This window comes from Lethenteron reissneri, chromosome 23 (assembly GCF_015708825.2).
Source record: "Lethenteron reissneri isolate LAM-NWPU_2019-01 chromosome 23, ASM1570882v1, whole genome shotgun sequence".
Taxonomy (NCBI): Eukaryota; Metazoa; Chordata; class Hyperoartia; order Petromyzontiformes; family Petromyzontidae; genus Lethenteron; species Lethenteron reissneri.
In genome coordinates this window covers 12752368-12768417 of record NC_083801.1, presented here as the reverse complement: position 1 = coordinate 12768417, position 16050 = coordinate 12752368, and the positions used below count along the sequence as shown (strand labels likewise).

The 16050-nt window shown below is 44.3% G+C and overlaps 1 protein-coding gene across 1 annotated transcript in view; it reads right to left on the bottom strand.

Moving 5' to 3' along the window:
• LOC133346001 (low-density lipoprotein receptor-related protein 2-like) overlaps positions 1–16050 on the bottom strand; it is an 80732-nt gene that overhangs the window by 5933 nt on the left and 58749 nt on the right. The window contains 21 exon segments of the mRNA XM_061557233.1: positions 175–354; positions 1586–1806; positions 2557–2685; positions 2836–3001; positions 3661–3804; positions 4653–4767; positions 4769–4785; positions 5247–5378; positions 6142–6270; positions 6877–6999; positions 7388–7439; positions 7441–7526; positions 8090–8206; positions 9292–9408; positions 9632–9751; positions 10757–10885; positions 12097–12211; positions 12213–12343; positions 12466–12662; positions 13824–14001; positions 15140–15363. Coding sequence (XP_061413217.1) covers positions 175–354; positions 1586–1806; positions 2557–2685; positions 2836–3001; positions 3661–3804; positions 4653–4767; positions 4769–4785; positions 5247–5378; positions 6142–6270; positions 6877–6999; positions 7388–7439; positions 7441–7526; positions 8090–8206; positions 9292–9408; positions 9632–9751; positions 10757–10885; positions 12097–12211; positions 12213–12343; positions 12466–12662; positions 13824–14001; positions 15140–15363 — 2822 coding nt within the window.

The following is a 16050-nucleotide window of genomic DNA, read 5'->3' as shown; positions in this document are numbered from 1 at the left end:
CCAGTTTTTTTTTATAAAGCGTCTTGTAATGTTATTGCATTCAGACGCGTTATAAATTTTAATCGTGCAAATTAAGCAAACCAGCCAGATTAAACGCTATTAGAAAAAAAAGAGGCAAAGATCACGGCTGAAATTGGTTTTGAACACGACCAAGCATACGGGTGGGGCACTCACCATTGATATTGTAGCGATGCTTCTGAAAAACCCGCGCCTGGGACAGCCAGGAGTTGACCGTGAGAATGTGGCTCTTCACACCGCTCCCAAACTTGTTCTGCTGCCAGACTTGTCCAGTCTCCCGTGTGGTCCAGTACACATTGTTCTCAAACACGTCCAGCGTGAATGGGTTTCCGAGGTCTATGAAAGTGGATAACAAATATATAGCACTTTCAGTTACGCTCAAAAACTTTAAAGAATCAATTAATTGAATGCTTACGTAAGACATTGTGAGAATTGTATTTTATGATGTTTTATTTTTATTATTTTATTATTTCCCTTCTACGTGACTTTACAGAAAGAACCAAGAAGACATAAAACTTAACAAACACCTGTTATTATTTCGTGCAAAAAGATAAAGTCTTGGTTGTGGCATTTTCCTTATACTAATAATGCCCATTATTTACCAAGAATTGTCTCACCGAATCCCAAGACTATTTTAGGAGGGTCCCGTATTTGGATGTTTTGCCAATGCCATGAATTAGTGTTTGGTCTCATGGGATAGGATATGCGAAGTAGCAGGAACAACCCTACATATACCAGAGACTGAGACTCAGTACTTTCATCTCATGACTACCGCAGCCCAGAGGTCGCAATCGGGTACCCATTACCCGTACCCTACCCGATACCCGGCTACCCGTACCCGGCCGGGTACGGGTATGGGTAGCCGTTTGACCCTGGTGCAGCCGGGTACGGGTACGGGTAGGCCGTGAGTCACTGGTGAGTAACCATTTGTCACTCATGCCGGGTAGGGTACGGGTACGGGTAGGGAACGGGTACCCGTACCCGGCCGGGTACGGGTACGGGTACCCATTTGCGACCCTGGTGCGGCCGGGTACGGGTACGGGTAAGGAATCAAAACCCGTTTGCGACCTCTGCCGCAGCCCCACGCCTATAACACCTGGCACGCCCTGCTGGCAGGGCCGGATTAAGGCACGGGGCTTGACGGGCTGCAGCCCAGGGGCCTCCGCCAGCTGGAGGGCCTCCAGAGATGAAGTGAAAAGTTATTTTACTTGTGAATGCTGAATTTTATTTGTTGTTAGCCTTGTAAAAGTAAATTTTATTTTTCTTTAACTTTGTTTTCCTTTTGAAAATTTTACTGGGTGCCTCGACAGTACCTGTAGCCCAGGGGCCTACACAATATTATTCCGGCCCTGCCTGCTGGTCAACCATCCAAGTACCAACTTGGCTCAACGCTGCTTAGCTTCTGACATCTGATGATAATCAGGCACAATTAGTGTGATTTGCTCATAGGCAATTTACATTTAATAACATAACAATTACGAAGAAAATATTGCTCATTTATTCCAAGTGTTGCTTCAGAGCAATTTGTTATTTTTGCTATTTAATTACCAAATTCTCCTCGACCCACCTCCAGAGATGACAGTCCGTCGATCTCCTCCATCAGGCTTCACAGATTCGATGACATTCTCCTTGGCGTCAGACCAATAGATTCGACCGTTGTTGGTATGATCCACAGCTAGGCCTGTTGGCCATCCCAACAGACCTTGCACAAGATGCTGGCGCTGCTGGCCATCCATCCACGCCATCTCAATTTTGGGCACCACACCCCAGTCAGTCCAGTACATCATCCTTGTGAAGCACGCGAGGAGAAAAAAAACATCAACTCTCACGCAATTACACCATTGGAACCTCATTTGCCAGTAAAAAATATTGAGTTGTACGCCTTTTGGCGTCATCTGGTCCAACCCATGTGAGACTAGGCTTTAAGGAAAGCTGTCTCGGGTGTGGACCAATCAACTTCAAGGACAGTGCATACATTATCAGAGTTATATTTTTAGTTTGCATTATGACTGCAGGTATTGTGGTCTATGCAAACATGACTCCTTGTAAAAAAGGTGTCAGTTTTGTTGCCAGATAGAAGGGTAAAAACCAATTATCTCACGCAATTGTCAAGATAAAAAAACCCATTAAACTCATCGTCAGCAATGTTCAAATCCACGACTGGATGGAGGTCTCCCCAAGCCTTGAGCGTCATTCACATATCCTGAACTGCACTTTATGGAGGCATATAAAACGAGCATAGTAATATTAACTTCTTAAATACTTGGATTTCATATTTCCAAATACAAAACCATTGCAGTGATATCACTCGAGTCCTCCTGACATAAATTTAAATGCTCCTTTGTTTAATTTACAAAGCTTCAAAACGTAAGTCAGACAACCCAGCACACACAGCCTAAGTATATAAAACACAAGAGATACAGAATTTTTATTTGAATTAAATCTTCCTTTGAAGATGATATTTCTTCCATGCTACATGTACTTTATTTTTTATTAAATGAAGAATAAAATACGATGTATTAAATCAGCTTTCCATACCCGAGCCTGGGGTTGAGGGCAATTGCCGCTGGCTTGTCTAAGACAGAGTTGATGAGCTGCTTTCGGTATCTGCCGTCCAGCAAGGCCACCTCAATCCTGCTTGTTTGTGCATCTGTCCAGTAGATGTGCCTGTCATAGGTACAGAAATAATTATACGTCAACACGATAAGGCACCGACACTCTGCATCGTCAATCTGTCAAGTCACATTTCACTACCCGTGTGGAGAATACGAAGGTGGATATGAAAGGAGATTTTCTCCACGGACACTGTACACTCACCTCCCGACCCAGTCCACGGCAATGCCATCTGGCTGACTAATGTAACGTAGGCCCAGGTTGATGCCAGTTGCCAAGTTTTCGCTGGAATTGGAGAATGCCGGCAGGTAAGCACGTTTAATAGAGCCAAACTTTCCGCCACTCCTCAAAACAGTGTAGTACACCATACCTGGGAGATAAAGAAATACAGATATGCACCTTCTACTTGTGAAAATATTATGAAGAAAGGCAAGGTTAAATTTCGATTTAAAGCTTTCGTGACTGCAGGGATTCATCTTCTTGGTTCTTTCGGTAAAGTCGCGTAGAAGGGAAATAATAAAATAATAAAAATAAAACATAATAAAATAATCCTCAAGACGTTTCGGCCACAACGCAAGCAGCCGTCCTCAGGTGAAGAACAGGTCTGTCGGAAAGATATTCAGACGCTGTCTTTCCGACAGACCTGTTCTTCACCTGAGGATGGCTGCTTACGTTGTGGCCGAAACGTCGTGAGAATTATTTTATTGTTTTATTTTTATTATTTTATCATTTCCCTTCTACGTGACTTTACCGAAAGAACCAAGAAGAAAAGGCAAGGTTAGTTACAGAAACAAAGCCACAAAAATACGATGAAGTAATATGATTATTTAATCATTTGTTTTCTACGTGACTTTACCGAAAGAACCAAGAAGAAAAGGCAAGGTTAGTTACAGAAACAAAGCCACAAAAATACGATAAAGTAATATGATTATTTAATCATTTGTTTTGCTACCAACTGACAATTTCATGTAATAACGACTGCACACAGCACATCAGGGTGAGCACGTGACAATGTGGAAAGAGCCGTACTGAGCCCTGTGCCATCATGATCCCAGTCAAAGTCCAGGGCTTGGATGTCTTCCTCATTAGATATGTAATCCGCTTGCTTCTGCGATGTCAGGTCGTACTTGCGCACACGCACCTTGTCAGCCAGCAACAGCAGCGGCGAATTATCTGTAGCAATGAACGGCGGTGCACTTTAGTCAGTAAATGCTGTCACATCAATGAGCAACTCCAAATACACTTTAGTAATCACATCTAACAATTTAAATGGAGTGATATTATGGCAGTTTGCCAAAAATCCATTATTCATGAAAACTATGGTACAACTATCAAATGTATCAATAAACCAGTACACACTACAAGTACCTGAAAATTGTAGAGTGCCAAATTTAATTGAATTTAATTGTAGAGAGCATGGGATGTTTTTCACCGCCTGTGCCTGACAATTGCTCAACATTGTCTTATATTAACAGAGGTAAATTGGTAAACTCAAGATAAATAGTGGTGGATCATGAGGATTGGAATACGGGAAGCATGGAATTATGGGTAAAGGTGTAAGACTTCAAATGGCTTGCTCAAGCCATGGCTGACAGAAGGGCCTGCACTAGAAGGAGCTCTAGAGAGTCCATCTCGATTAAATGTTGTCCTCATGCTCACCACACAGGCCGGACGAATTAGAAGAAGTGTGAGTACCCCCACACATTGCCTCACGACACGCAACCTGCTGATTGGCTGTTGTATATGCATTTCTACTGCTGGATGGATAGAGGCAGATGAGATTGAAGAAACTTGCCCATTGTTTCAACTGCCTACGCCGGGAGAACAAACTGGCAACCACTGGTTTTCCAGTCCAATGTGCTAACCATGACTCCAATCATGCATTCTGGCATTAATATAAATTCGGAAAAAAAGAGGATTCTAACGATGCAATGGAAACTATGCTGCATGTTCCACTACTGGAGTGAAACCACACGCCACGTCAGTTGTTTGCTGATTTCCCTTGGCAGGACGTGTCTCACCGTTGGCAATGCAGCGCTTGCCGTAGCTGCCCGCAGCTGAGTGGTAGCCATCCACACAGAAGCACTCGTAAGTACCCTTTGCATTCTGGCAGTCCTGAGGGCATGTTCCGAACACCTTCACACTCATTCACATCTGCCCAGGAATGAAAACAAAGCAATGCACAAATGGATGGTTGAAATCATGTGGTTTTAAAAGTACAATATACTCTTCTTCACTGCTTATGTCTTCAATGCTGGATTACACCAGAGGCAGCTAAGACCACAGCAATACATACACGTGACACCAATATTAGTTTTTCTTTCATGTTGCTGAAACTTATGATGATGATGATGATGATAGTGACTATGATGGTGCTGGTTAACACACGAATAACAGTTTTTACAAAAAAAAATGCATTGATCCTAGAAATGACATTCGTCTGAGTGTAAAAGTAACGTCCAAAATAAGAGAATACCGTGTGAACGTTCTGCTCAACTCTGTTATTCATGCGAATTAGTTTTTTCTCCCTTTTACGTTGCTCGTGAATTGAGTGTTTCTCTTGTGAGGAAAGTAATTTCGTGACCCCCCCTGCTATGAACACAATCGTGTTTTACCATCACAGTTGTTGCGGTTTTCAGCATTGGCCGTGAAGCCCGGTCGACAGGAACAAATGAATCCATTCTCAGGTAAGTTTGTGCAGTTCTGCTCACAAATCCGCTCGGCGCAAGTTCGGTCCTGTCCCTGGTCTTTGTGATAAAACAAAGAGAATTATATAGGTTAGATTAAAAACTTTTAAATTGAAAACTTTAAATCTTGACTTAAAGTTTGCGTGACTGCAGGAATTAATATTCTTTGGGTCTTTTGGTCAAGTCACGTAGATAGGTTGATTACGATCGCTTGCGTTGTGATCGAAACGTCGTAGTTTTTTGTTATTTTATTTCAACTTATCTACAGTGACTTGCCCGAAAGACCCAAAGAATATGAAAACTTTAAATTGAATTTAAAAAGCAATAGACTTTGGAAAGGGTGGTTGAGAAGGTGTAAGATGAAATCCCCCACCCATTTGAACTGGCTATATGCAGTTAGGTTGCTCAGCCAGTCGTTGAGAGATCTCAATTTCTTGCAAATCATCCCCTCAGGGTTAATAAAAAAAACAAGTACCCCTTTTTGTGTGGAAGTCAACAGTGGTTAGTTTAACATGTAGGCTTTCACGACCAATATCATCCATAATACAGGTTTCTCGGGTTAGGTCGCTACTAATTACTAATTGGCTATGTTGGGTGGCAGTGGGGATTAAGGACACATTTATATTTACGCAACCGAACCTAAAAAAAAAACTGTATTATCAACAGTAATTGCCTTACAGATAAACTCACTCCTGTCGTAGGAACGTGGAATTCCCATCACTGCTGTAAACAGGAGACGAGCACCCGTATCGATGCTAATTTGTGATTTATTTGACTTAGGAGAAAGCAGCCCAACGGACACATCAATAACGTGCAGACTTACTGCATCCGGTCTCGTCGGTGTTATCTCTGCACTCGTTGTAGTTGTTGCAGACGGCTGCCATCGGGATGCACCGCCCATTGGTGCACTTAAACTCTTCTTCTGTGCACGGCGCAAACGTGGGCTCCTTACCTGCCGCACAGACAACGGGCGTTACACCCGACGCTGGTAACGTTTCAGAATCCGTTGAACATTGTTATTATCGATTTAAAGCTTTCGTGACTGCAGGGATTCATCTTCTTGGTTCTTTCGGTAAAGTCACGTAGAAGGGAAATAATAAAAAATAAAAATAAAACATAATAAAATAATCCTCAAGACGTTTCGGCCACAACCCAAGCAGCCGTCCTCAGGTGAAGACCAGGTCTGTTGGGGATCCAGCGTCTGACAGCGTGATGGTGTTTCATTCAGACGCTGTCTCCCCGACAGACCTGGTCTTCACCTAAAGACGGCTGCTTGTGTTGTGGCCGAAACGTCGTGAGGATTATTTTATTATGTTTTATTTTTATTATTTTATTATTTCCCTTCTACGTGACTTTACCGAAAGAACCAAGAAGATTGTTACTATCATCATCAGCAGCCACGCCAATCAACATTGACGAGTGATACAGAGAAACGTATCGCGGCTGAGTAACGTAAAATGTTAATCTCTCACGAGTGTACTAGGAGGCGCAACCTGGTAAGTTCAGTAAATTGCAGGCATAGAAACAAAATGCATTATTGTCTGCAGCTTTTGCTCACATTTGTCGGGCGTCTCATCGCTCCCATCTCCACAGTCATCCACGGTGTTGCAGATCTCATGGCTGTAGATGCAGCGGTTGTTATCGCAGCGGAAGCGTCCGGGTGGATGGCAAGGTACGTCCACTGTCAGCGCAAGGGTGACGCAGGGACATAACGAAATTACACCAGCACATAAAATAACATGAAGACAAACTTTGGCTTACGTACAATTGTCCGCTATAGAATTTGTGGAAGGGTCTGTCTATATCTATTGGGATCCTTTTTGTGCAATGAAAATGCATAATTTCCACATGTGCCTCCTACATAAATGTACAGAGACCATCACCCTGAGGAATATTTGACTGACATTAAGAGATGACCCTTGAAATAAGATGCGTGACCTGTGTGTAAGACATGCTGAAACTAGTGGTAGGCTCCACAGATCACTCAATGTCTCTCGTGATCATAGGACCACATTTTGTGGATGATGGAAATTTGCACAAGAGTAGATAGATCGGCAGCTGTGGCTCACAGCAGTGGTGCAGCTCCTCATCCGAGCCGTCGCCGCAATCATTGTCTCCGTCAGCACTTCCACGAGGGCGGGATACACACGTGGTTGTCGCACTCGAACGAGGATGGTGGGCACCACGTCCCGTTTGGATAGCGCGTGGCTGTTGAGGACACACCGAAAACAGTGGAAAGGCTGTTAGAGTGTTTAAAATAGGTAAAGAAAACGTTATACTGGTAGGAACCACCTGGTTCCACCAGCCCACAGGGGATTATTGTGTCCGTCCGTCCGTCGTGCATCCAAAAATGGGAGGGGTGGGGCTGGGTGGAGAGGGGAGGGTGGGAAGGGGATGGGTGGGGAGGGTGGGGAGGGGCTGGGTGGGGAGGGGAGGGTGGGGCTGGGTGGGGAGGGGCTGGTCACCCCGTGGTGCCCTTATAAAACGCAACATTTAACCTATTCACGTCGGCCATATTTGCGGAATACACCACGCCGCCGTTGACCCTGGCCATTGACCGAGCAACCCAACGTTTCTACCAGCTCCCTCCGCAGTAATGTGTTATTAATCACTCTAAAGTATGTTGGCGTCAGCTTATCATCCTCCATAGTTCTTCTATAACACATTATTGTTCCTTGTGCACCCACAAGCCAACACCTTCCTATCTAACCCAGACAGTTCACACTTGGCCTAAGAATGTTAGTGTGCTGAACGGGGAAAGGGATACTTACGGCACAAAGACTCATCAGAGAAGTCCTGGCAGTCAGCAGAGCCATCGCACTTCAAGCGCTCAGGGATGCAGTGACCGCTCCCGCATTGGAAGTAGCCAGGCAGGCACGTCCGCAGTTCTGCGTTACAAATTGCGACCAATGTATGATTTCGTACTTACGTACACATTTAGTTATTTTCCTCCCTTGGCATCACCCATAGCTATTACTGTTAGTTATATTCTCCAGATGCCACTAAGTCATGCATAGAAGAATTCTCTGGAAGGTCACCTTACCTCCACCTATGCCTATAAAATAAGGTGGGGATCTTCCTTTGTCCACCTTCTTCAGACTTTCTGGGAAGTCCTCTCTCTGCCAGAGGGATCTGCACCCAACCATTCAGGGTGCCATTGATAAATTGGCTACTCTCTGCTAATCAATGCCCATATCAATCACGAAACTCGCCATCTTTGCAATGTCCGCAAAGGCCTTGCAGGCCACAGGACTGTCTGCCCTAGAGAGGCATAATGCTTTTAAAAAGCAGCAATTACCTTATGCTGGCAAGGCTCTTTGAGCACTGCCGGGTCCCTGGGCTCAGGCCCACCGATCAAAACCTGCAGGGGCTCAAGGCGTACAGGCACACCATGCCCTGCTGGCATGCTACGGGACTGGTAGCAAGGCACGAAAAATGGGCCAGAAAGACATGCCAAGCTCGGCAACCAAACAGTTAGGAACACACCGCATGTCAGTCTGCCGAATCAACAAAGTGTCAACCACAGGGGCAGGTCCTCTCCATCAAAAACATAACAAAGCAATAAACGAATACAATTATATATATAAAACTGGTGTTTGGATCAATATCTGCATGGCCAATCCCATGATTATTTACATAATTTCCAGAGAAGTTTTTCACGACTGCATGGTGGCATCCTGGGAATATAGTATACCTTGCCAGTCCTGGTGGTGGATGCACTCAGGCTGTATACAAAAGCATGTATTGAAACACTCATCAGAATCTTAAATGCACACTTGGCACACACGTATACATTAAATTCGCATTAAGTACACACAAAAGGCGGTAATGCGATAATGACTAAACAGAGTTAAGTGATTAATTAGCCTAAGGCCAGATGTGCATCTGCATGATGTGCACTTATGTCGGAACTGTCCATAATTGGTAAACGTTACTGACACGCAGAGTGGTGAATGTTTGCTGGATCTCTCACCACAGTCGCGCTCGTCTGAATTATCACCGCAGTCATTTTCATGGTTGCAGACCCAGCGTCCCGGGATGCAGCGCTGGTTTGTGCAGCGGAACTCGCTTTCGGAGCATGGCCTTGGGGCTGAGCAGATGGGGAAGAGATCGATGGCTGAGACAGAGTAGGGCTACCACAGAGCCACTCTTCGGAAGTGAGCTAATTGTATTGTTTTTATGTGTTTTTTATGATTATTATGATTTTAGTTCCCCAATAAAAAAAACCCAATAAATATCAAATGGGAAAATGTTTACATTGTTTGGAAAAATTAAACACTGCAACCTTTTAATGTGTGTGGGTTTTCTCGTACCACAGTTGCGTTCATCAGAGCCATCGCCACAGTCATCGTATCGATCGCACCTCCATCGCAGTGGGATACAGCGGTGGTTGTCACAGCGGTAATCACCCAGAGGGTCACAAGTTATCTCCGCTAGTAACATAGTACAAACGGAGAACAGCTGTCGGTCAAACACTCATCATTCGAGGAGGTCACCATATGTGGAATCCAGTTAGTTTCACATGGATGGATGAAAAGCATGAATCGCGAATGCAATTAAACATGACGCACACTTTCATAAATGTTATTTGCCACGACATTAGATAACGTTTTCTAAAAATTGGTTTGGAGAAAAAAACCGCATAAATATACTTAAAAAATATATAAACCAGTGCACATTTTGCTAATGAGTCTTATGACATTCAATGGAAACGAATTACATGATGGAGGAGCTGAATAAAGAAGGCTGCAAAGTGGGGATTGAGATAAATGCGAGCAAAGCAAAGGTCATGTTCAACGCGTTCACTAAACTATTGGAGATATCTTTTGGAGGGTCACAACTGAAAACCATATCAGAGTACGCATACCGAGGGCAGTTATTGAAGGTGGACTGGGATCAACATTACGAAATAAAGTACTGTATGAGAACAAGTTGGAGTGTTTTTGTAAAATTGTACTTAATTATCAAAAGCCACATAGTAATGTGCCGAAAAAATAACATTTTAACCCATGTATATTATCTACTGTCAAATATGGATCAGAAACATGGACACTGACAAAGACATTTGAAAGAACTGAAAAGCGAAAAGCAATATGAAGATGTGTACACTTGGATTCCACTGAGAGACGGAAACAGGAGCACAAGGACTAGAGATATGTGCAGGTTAGAAACCTCATTGTGATTGTGAAGCAAAGTAAGTGGGCCTGGGCAGGACACATCAACGATGGCCAATGGTTGAGACCAATGACAGAATTACAGCCAAAGGAGACAACACTCCCAAGAGGATGTCCTTTATGGAGATGCAGCAGTAAATTCATCTCATGTGGAGGTGCAAGATGGATCGTTGCCTCGCAGGGTGATGAAAAATGGCAGCAGCTTGGAGCGGCTTTCATCCAACAGCGGAAAGAGCATGACTGACGATGATTACACGAGCTTACCACAGCCCTGCTCATCAGAGTTGTCACGACAGTCGTCCATGCCGTTACACACAGCCCACGTCGGGACGCAGCGGTAGTTGGTCCTGCAGGCGAACTCTGTGTGGCTGTCACACCGGTGGCTCGGACCCACTGCACGCACACGATGATCGAACAGAAACTTTGAGAAGGGCAATGGATCCATCAATGCAGTTATTGAGCACAGTAAGAGCAAGTGCTGACGATATGTCCTTTCCCTTGCTTCCAGTTGTAAAGTGGATTGTCAGCGACATGGATACTACATTTTTACTTTTAATTCATTATCCTCATTCTTATATAACTGGGCACTTATTTATGATTGAGTTCATGTATCTAGATAAATAAATGGAATAAAAGTGCAGCACAAAAGACACGCCACCACTCCTCTTCCCAAGAGGGAAGATGCCTCTATAAGCTTGTCATTTACCTATGATGGAAGGCATTTCCTCTAGAGGCATGTAATGATTTATCCCCAGGAAATTTGATGAATTGTCAAGTATCAGCCTAAATGTTATTCAAGAATTGATTATCATTGTTGTCTGGTTTATACTGTCTTGTTTGAGCTGCCTCATTGTCCAGGCTTGATTATTCTTTCTTGTTTTTTCTATTAGTTTAAAAGTACCATTTGCACACGATTTGTGTATGACTTGCACAGTTAATATATAATATACTCTTTCCCGCATAATTCGACACGTGTATCGTGAGCTGAGGTATTGATTTACATGATTAAATCGATGAATCATTATATCGCTCGTTTAACTGTGCTCGCTAAGAGGAATGATGAATAACGGTGTAGAATAACGATGAGTGGCAGCTAAGTGACGGAACACAACGTAGACGACATCCACAGAGGAGATGGAGTGCTGAAATCGGCTCGTGTGCAGGTGCTAGGTGGATTGTTACAAAGCAGGATCGGAAGGGATGGTGATGGCTTGGGAAGGCCTTCATCCAGCAGTGGATTGAAGTGTGTTTCGCAGGCACGTGCCATTTTTGTGGCAGAGTGCGCAGCAGACGACGGTATGTATGTTTGTATGTATGTATTTACGTATGTTGAACTTCATTCATACCAGTACGTAGCCAACCGTGCTAATCGGAGGTGCAGGGGAAGGACAACAAACTCAACACAAAAAGCAGTTCTAGAGATATTAGTTCTCAATCTAGATTAAAAGTGCATAGCTCCAGTGGCTTCCTAGTATCGGAAGAGCGTTCCAGACGGCCACAGAGCGCATCTGATGGCCACCCAAAAGCCGCTGCTGTGATGATGACCGGAGTTCACGTGATGGAGTATGCTCCTTGACGAGATCAGCAATGTGTTGTGGACTCACTGCAGGTGTCGTGAGGCTCGTCAGAGCCATCCCCACAGTCGTCGTCCACGTCACACACCCACGAGCGGGGGATGCAGCGCCCATTGTTGCAGCGAAACTGCCCCGGGGCGCATGTGCCGCGCGGCGCAGGTGGCGGAGTCCTCATCGCTGCCGTCCTGACAGTCCGGCCCGCCGTCGCACAGCCACGCCGCTGGGATGCAGCGCTTATTCATGCACTGCCACTGGTTGCTGTTGCACCGGTGGTTGACTGTGCGTGCACACACGCAACATAGAACGGCATCAGATAGAGGGAGCGTGCAGTTGGGGCGATACGGGCGAGCGTTCGAGGTTCAGTTAGCCAGTTGGCAGGGGTAAAGCGATGCAACTCACAGCATAGGGTGTCCTCCTCGTCCGAGCCGTCGGGGCAATTGTTGTTGCCATTACAAAGGAGGTTGGAGCTGGTGCAGTTGCCGTCGCGGCACTGGAAGCGCCCAATGGGGCAGTAGCGGTGAGGGCACGTCGCCGGCTCGTCCGAGGCATCGCGACAGTCCCGTTGCCCATCACACTTCCACCAAATCGGGATGCACCTGTCAAAGTGCAGAGACAAAAACCACACATTTTGGACGTCATAGTGACTATTTTGTCAGCAAAGCTGATCTGGTTAATATTTTCCACCATTAATATTCGTGATTTTAAGCCAGCAGTGTATTGACCCATAATTGATGGTGAAGAGTCTAAAAAAAATTGCCTGTCTTGTGCATATCCTGAATGTTGAGTAGACAATATTATGCTTGTAAAGTTTAATTGATTGATCGATTAAAATCGATTACTACAGTCACAATATATGCAACAAATCGATGTTTTTGAATTCATATATATTGTATGTCATTGATTAATGGAAACCTTGCAGCCACGATAGATTCAGGATGCACAAGGGAAGACATTTCCATTTTTTTCTATCAAAATATTACTAAACATGACAACGTATAACTTTGTAGGTGGAGTGAACCATTATATATCTTGAATATCTAGGAAAATGCATAAACTAATATCATGGGACCTCCTTTGCCAGTACCAAAATATGAGAATAGGTTGTCCCCTTGTTTCTGGCAACAAAACAGGTGCTAAGATGTTAAAACACCAAACTGAAACCTTTACAAGGAATCATGTCTGCATTAACCACAATACTTGTGGTCAGAATGCAAACAAAAAACGTACTCTGATAATATATGCATTGTCTTTGAAACTGATTGGTCCACACCAGAGACAGCCTCTTTTGAGCCTCGCCTCAACCTGCTCTGACCAACATGGTGGTGTATGGTCGAGGAAATCCTATGACTGATGTGGAATTGAAAAGGCCTTCATTCAGCAGTAAATTGACAAAGAGCTGTACAATTACACATTAATTAGTTTTTGGACCTTTATATACAACGTGTTTACACCAGACACACGCACAATTAGTGCTGTATCTGTATTTTTGTTATTTAGATTCCTTAACACTGCACTCTGCTGATTTGTATTTAATGTTACTGTTGTTTTTGGGTCTGGTGTTGGATTTACATCTGTGCCTCTCTTACTTTTTGTACAAACCTCTTTTCAACCTCTGGCGTGTCGATAACACGATAACTTTTTTTTACTCTGAAAATATAACACTTTTTTACTACGACGGTATCTTTCTCCACAGTGTAGTAGTGCGGCACCGTATGTAACGGTTGCTTTGCTGTCTTCTGTGGTTTCTGCGGCCTTGCCTCTCATCGTCCTGGCAACGGAACTGGGTGCTGGTGCAGCGGGCCAGGCAGCGCACGGTCGTGCCCACGTGGATGGCCGCAAAGTCGTCGGGGCACTCGCACTGGAAGCCGGCGCCACCGGCCGCCACCAGGCAGAGGTGGGAGCAGCCGCCGTTGTTGCTGCCACACGGGTTGGGCACTTGGTGGCCGCAAGGAGGGACGGAGGGTGGGGAAAGTTGATTGAGGCCGTGTTAATGTTTTGCGGTCAATTCAGTTAAAGTTTAGAAACAAATGAAGTAATCTTTTTTTTATATTTATTAAACAATTTTGTATTTTTTTATCAGGTAAGACCCACTGAACTTTATAGCAATTCTTTCAGAAGCGACCTGGCCGCAAATGACAGCTCAACGGAGTAGCTTATCATCATGTGGAAATGTATAGCAGCCAAATACTCTCAATGCATGTTGATTCTAAATGTGGAGGAAAAAACTGGAGGACCCGGAGAAAAATCCTCACAACCACGGGGAGAACATGCAAACTCCAAATATATAGGCATCAGAGTCGGGATCGAAGCCACCAGGCGAGGGAGTTAACATCTCGTCCCTTTTTACACAGGGTATCCCATTTATCGATGCCCCACTAATTTAAAAAACGGCCCTCTTGCTTTCTTTTCAACAGGTGCTTGGAGATTGTGAAAGCAAAGGCTCCATATCTCACAAAGGAGAGTGATAACAGATATATGATCTCACAAAGGAGAGTGATAACAGATTTATGAGTGTATTGGCATTGGAGGGAGACAAGCAGAGGCTTTGAAATAAATGTTGATATCTCTATAATTTCTCATCATTATTTTAGTTTATATCACTAGCTCACACTGTATACATGTTAATAGATGACACGAATGCAAGTATGTAACAAAATCTATGACTGATATTGTCATATTGTTATAAATATTATTTTATTTTACATGAGAGGTGTTGAGTTGTGGAAGAGTTATACAATTTTTATTTATTTAATTGTAGACTCTGCTCATTCAAGTGCAAGTGAATGCAAAGTGTGCATTGTCAGTGAAATTGATAATGTACTTACTGTCATTAAAAAATATGCAAGGTAAGCATTTAACACACACAAAGCGGTCAACCTGTCACTGATTTAAATTGCATGTAGGGAAATTGATGACAGATCAAGCAGTAATGCTTACACAGATTAATGTAATGCATATTTAACACACAGACTACATCGGGGGTGAACATATACATTTTACAAAGAATTCTGCCAGGCAGGCGAGCGGACGGGCGGGCGGGAGGTGTCCTTCACAAGGCCCTCATGGAGTATACCTGGCGGCTGGCGGTAGGGGTGATACACGTGGATGTCAAAGGGCCGGTGCGTGGTGTTGGCCAGCATGGTGCGGCCTTCGCCCGTGTACTTGTGCGCGCTCTCAATGCTCCTCGTGTTCCAGTCAGTCCAGAAGATCGTGTCCTCAAAGACGGTGAGCGCGAAGACGTGCGGCAATGAGCCCGCCAGTGTTGTGTGCCGATGGCTTCCATCTAGGTTTGCGTACCTTGCATTCGGGAAGCAAAGCAGATGCAATCAATGCCGTACTTTGGCGGCCACTTTACGGGTTCACGTACACTCACGGCAACAGAAATGCATGAGATTATGGTTGCAGTCTCGCTATTTGGATGCAAGGGTTCTATTTGATTGAGTGCTGTCCTCATAACTGAGGGTTAATGCCCTAGATGGACAGATTCCTTCCATCTATTGCGATATTTAGTATCTGTCATGGAGAGGACCGTCAAACAGCTCAAAAGGGGTTGGTGAAGCAGCTATAACTCCAAATCCCAATTGGCTGCAAGGTGGTCTGGAGATAACACCACTTAAAATGAAATGGACAAATATCCCAATGCAAGAATCTCCTGATGAACACTTCAGATTTGATGGGTGGTGCTTTCAGTGGGAGAGTGGGTGACTCGCAATCTGAAGGTTGCAAGTTAAAATCCCGGTTGGGGGTTGACTCCACCCATTTCTCGCTGGGGTCAATGCTAGTGAGCACCAATGTGTGGGGAAGGATGGATCCACCTCCACCACAGGAATGTGGAATTTCCACCACAGGCTAAGGGGTACCAAGAGGAGATAAGCACCCCCTCAATGCTCATTTGAGCAGGAAGTCATTTAGATATAAATATTTTTTTAATCATCGACAGATAAACGATATTGCTATTATCATATATTTTATATACCCCCCACA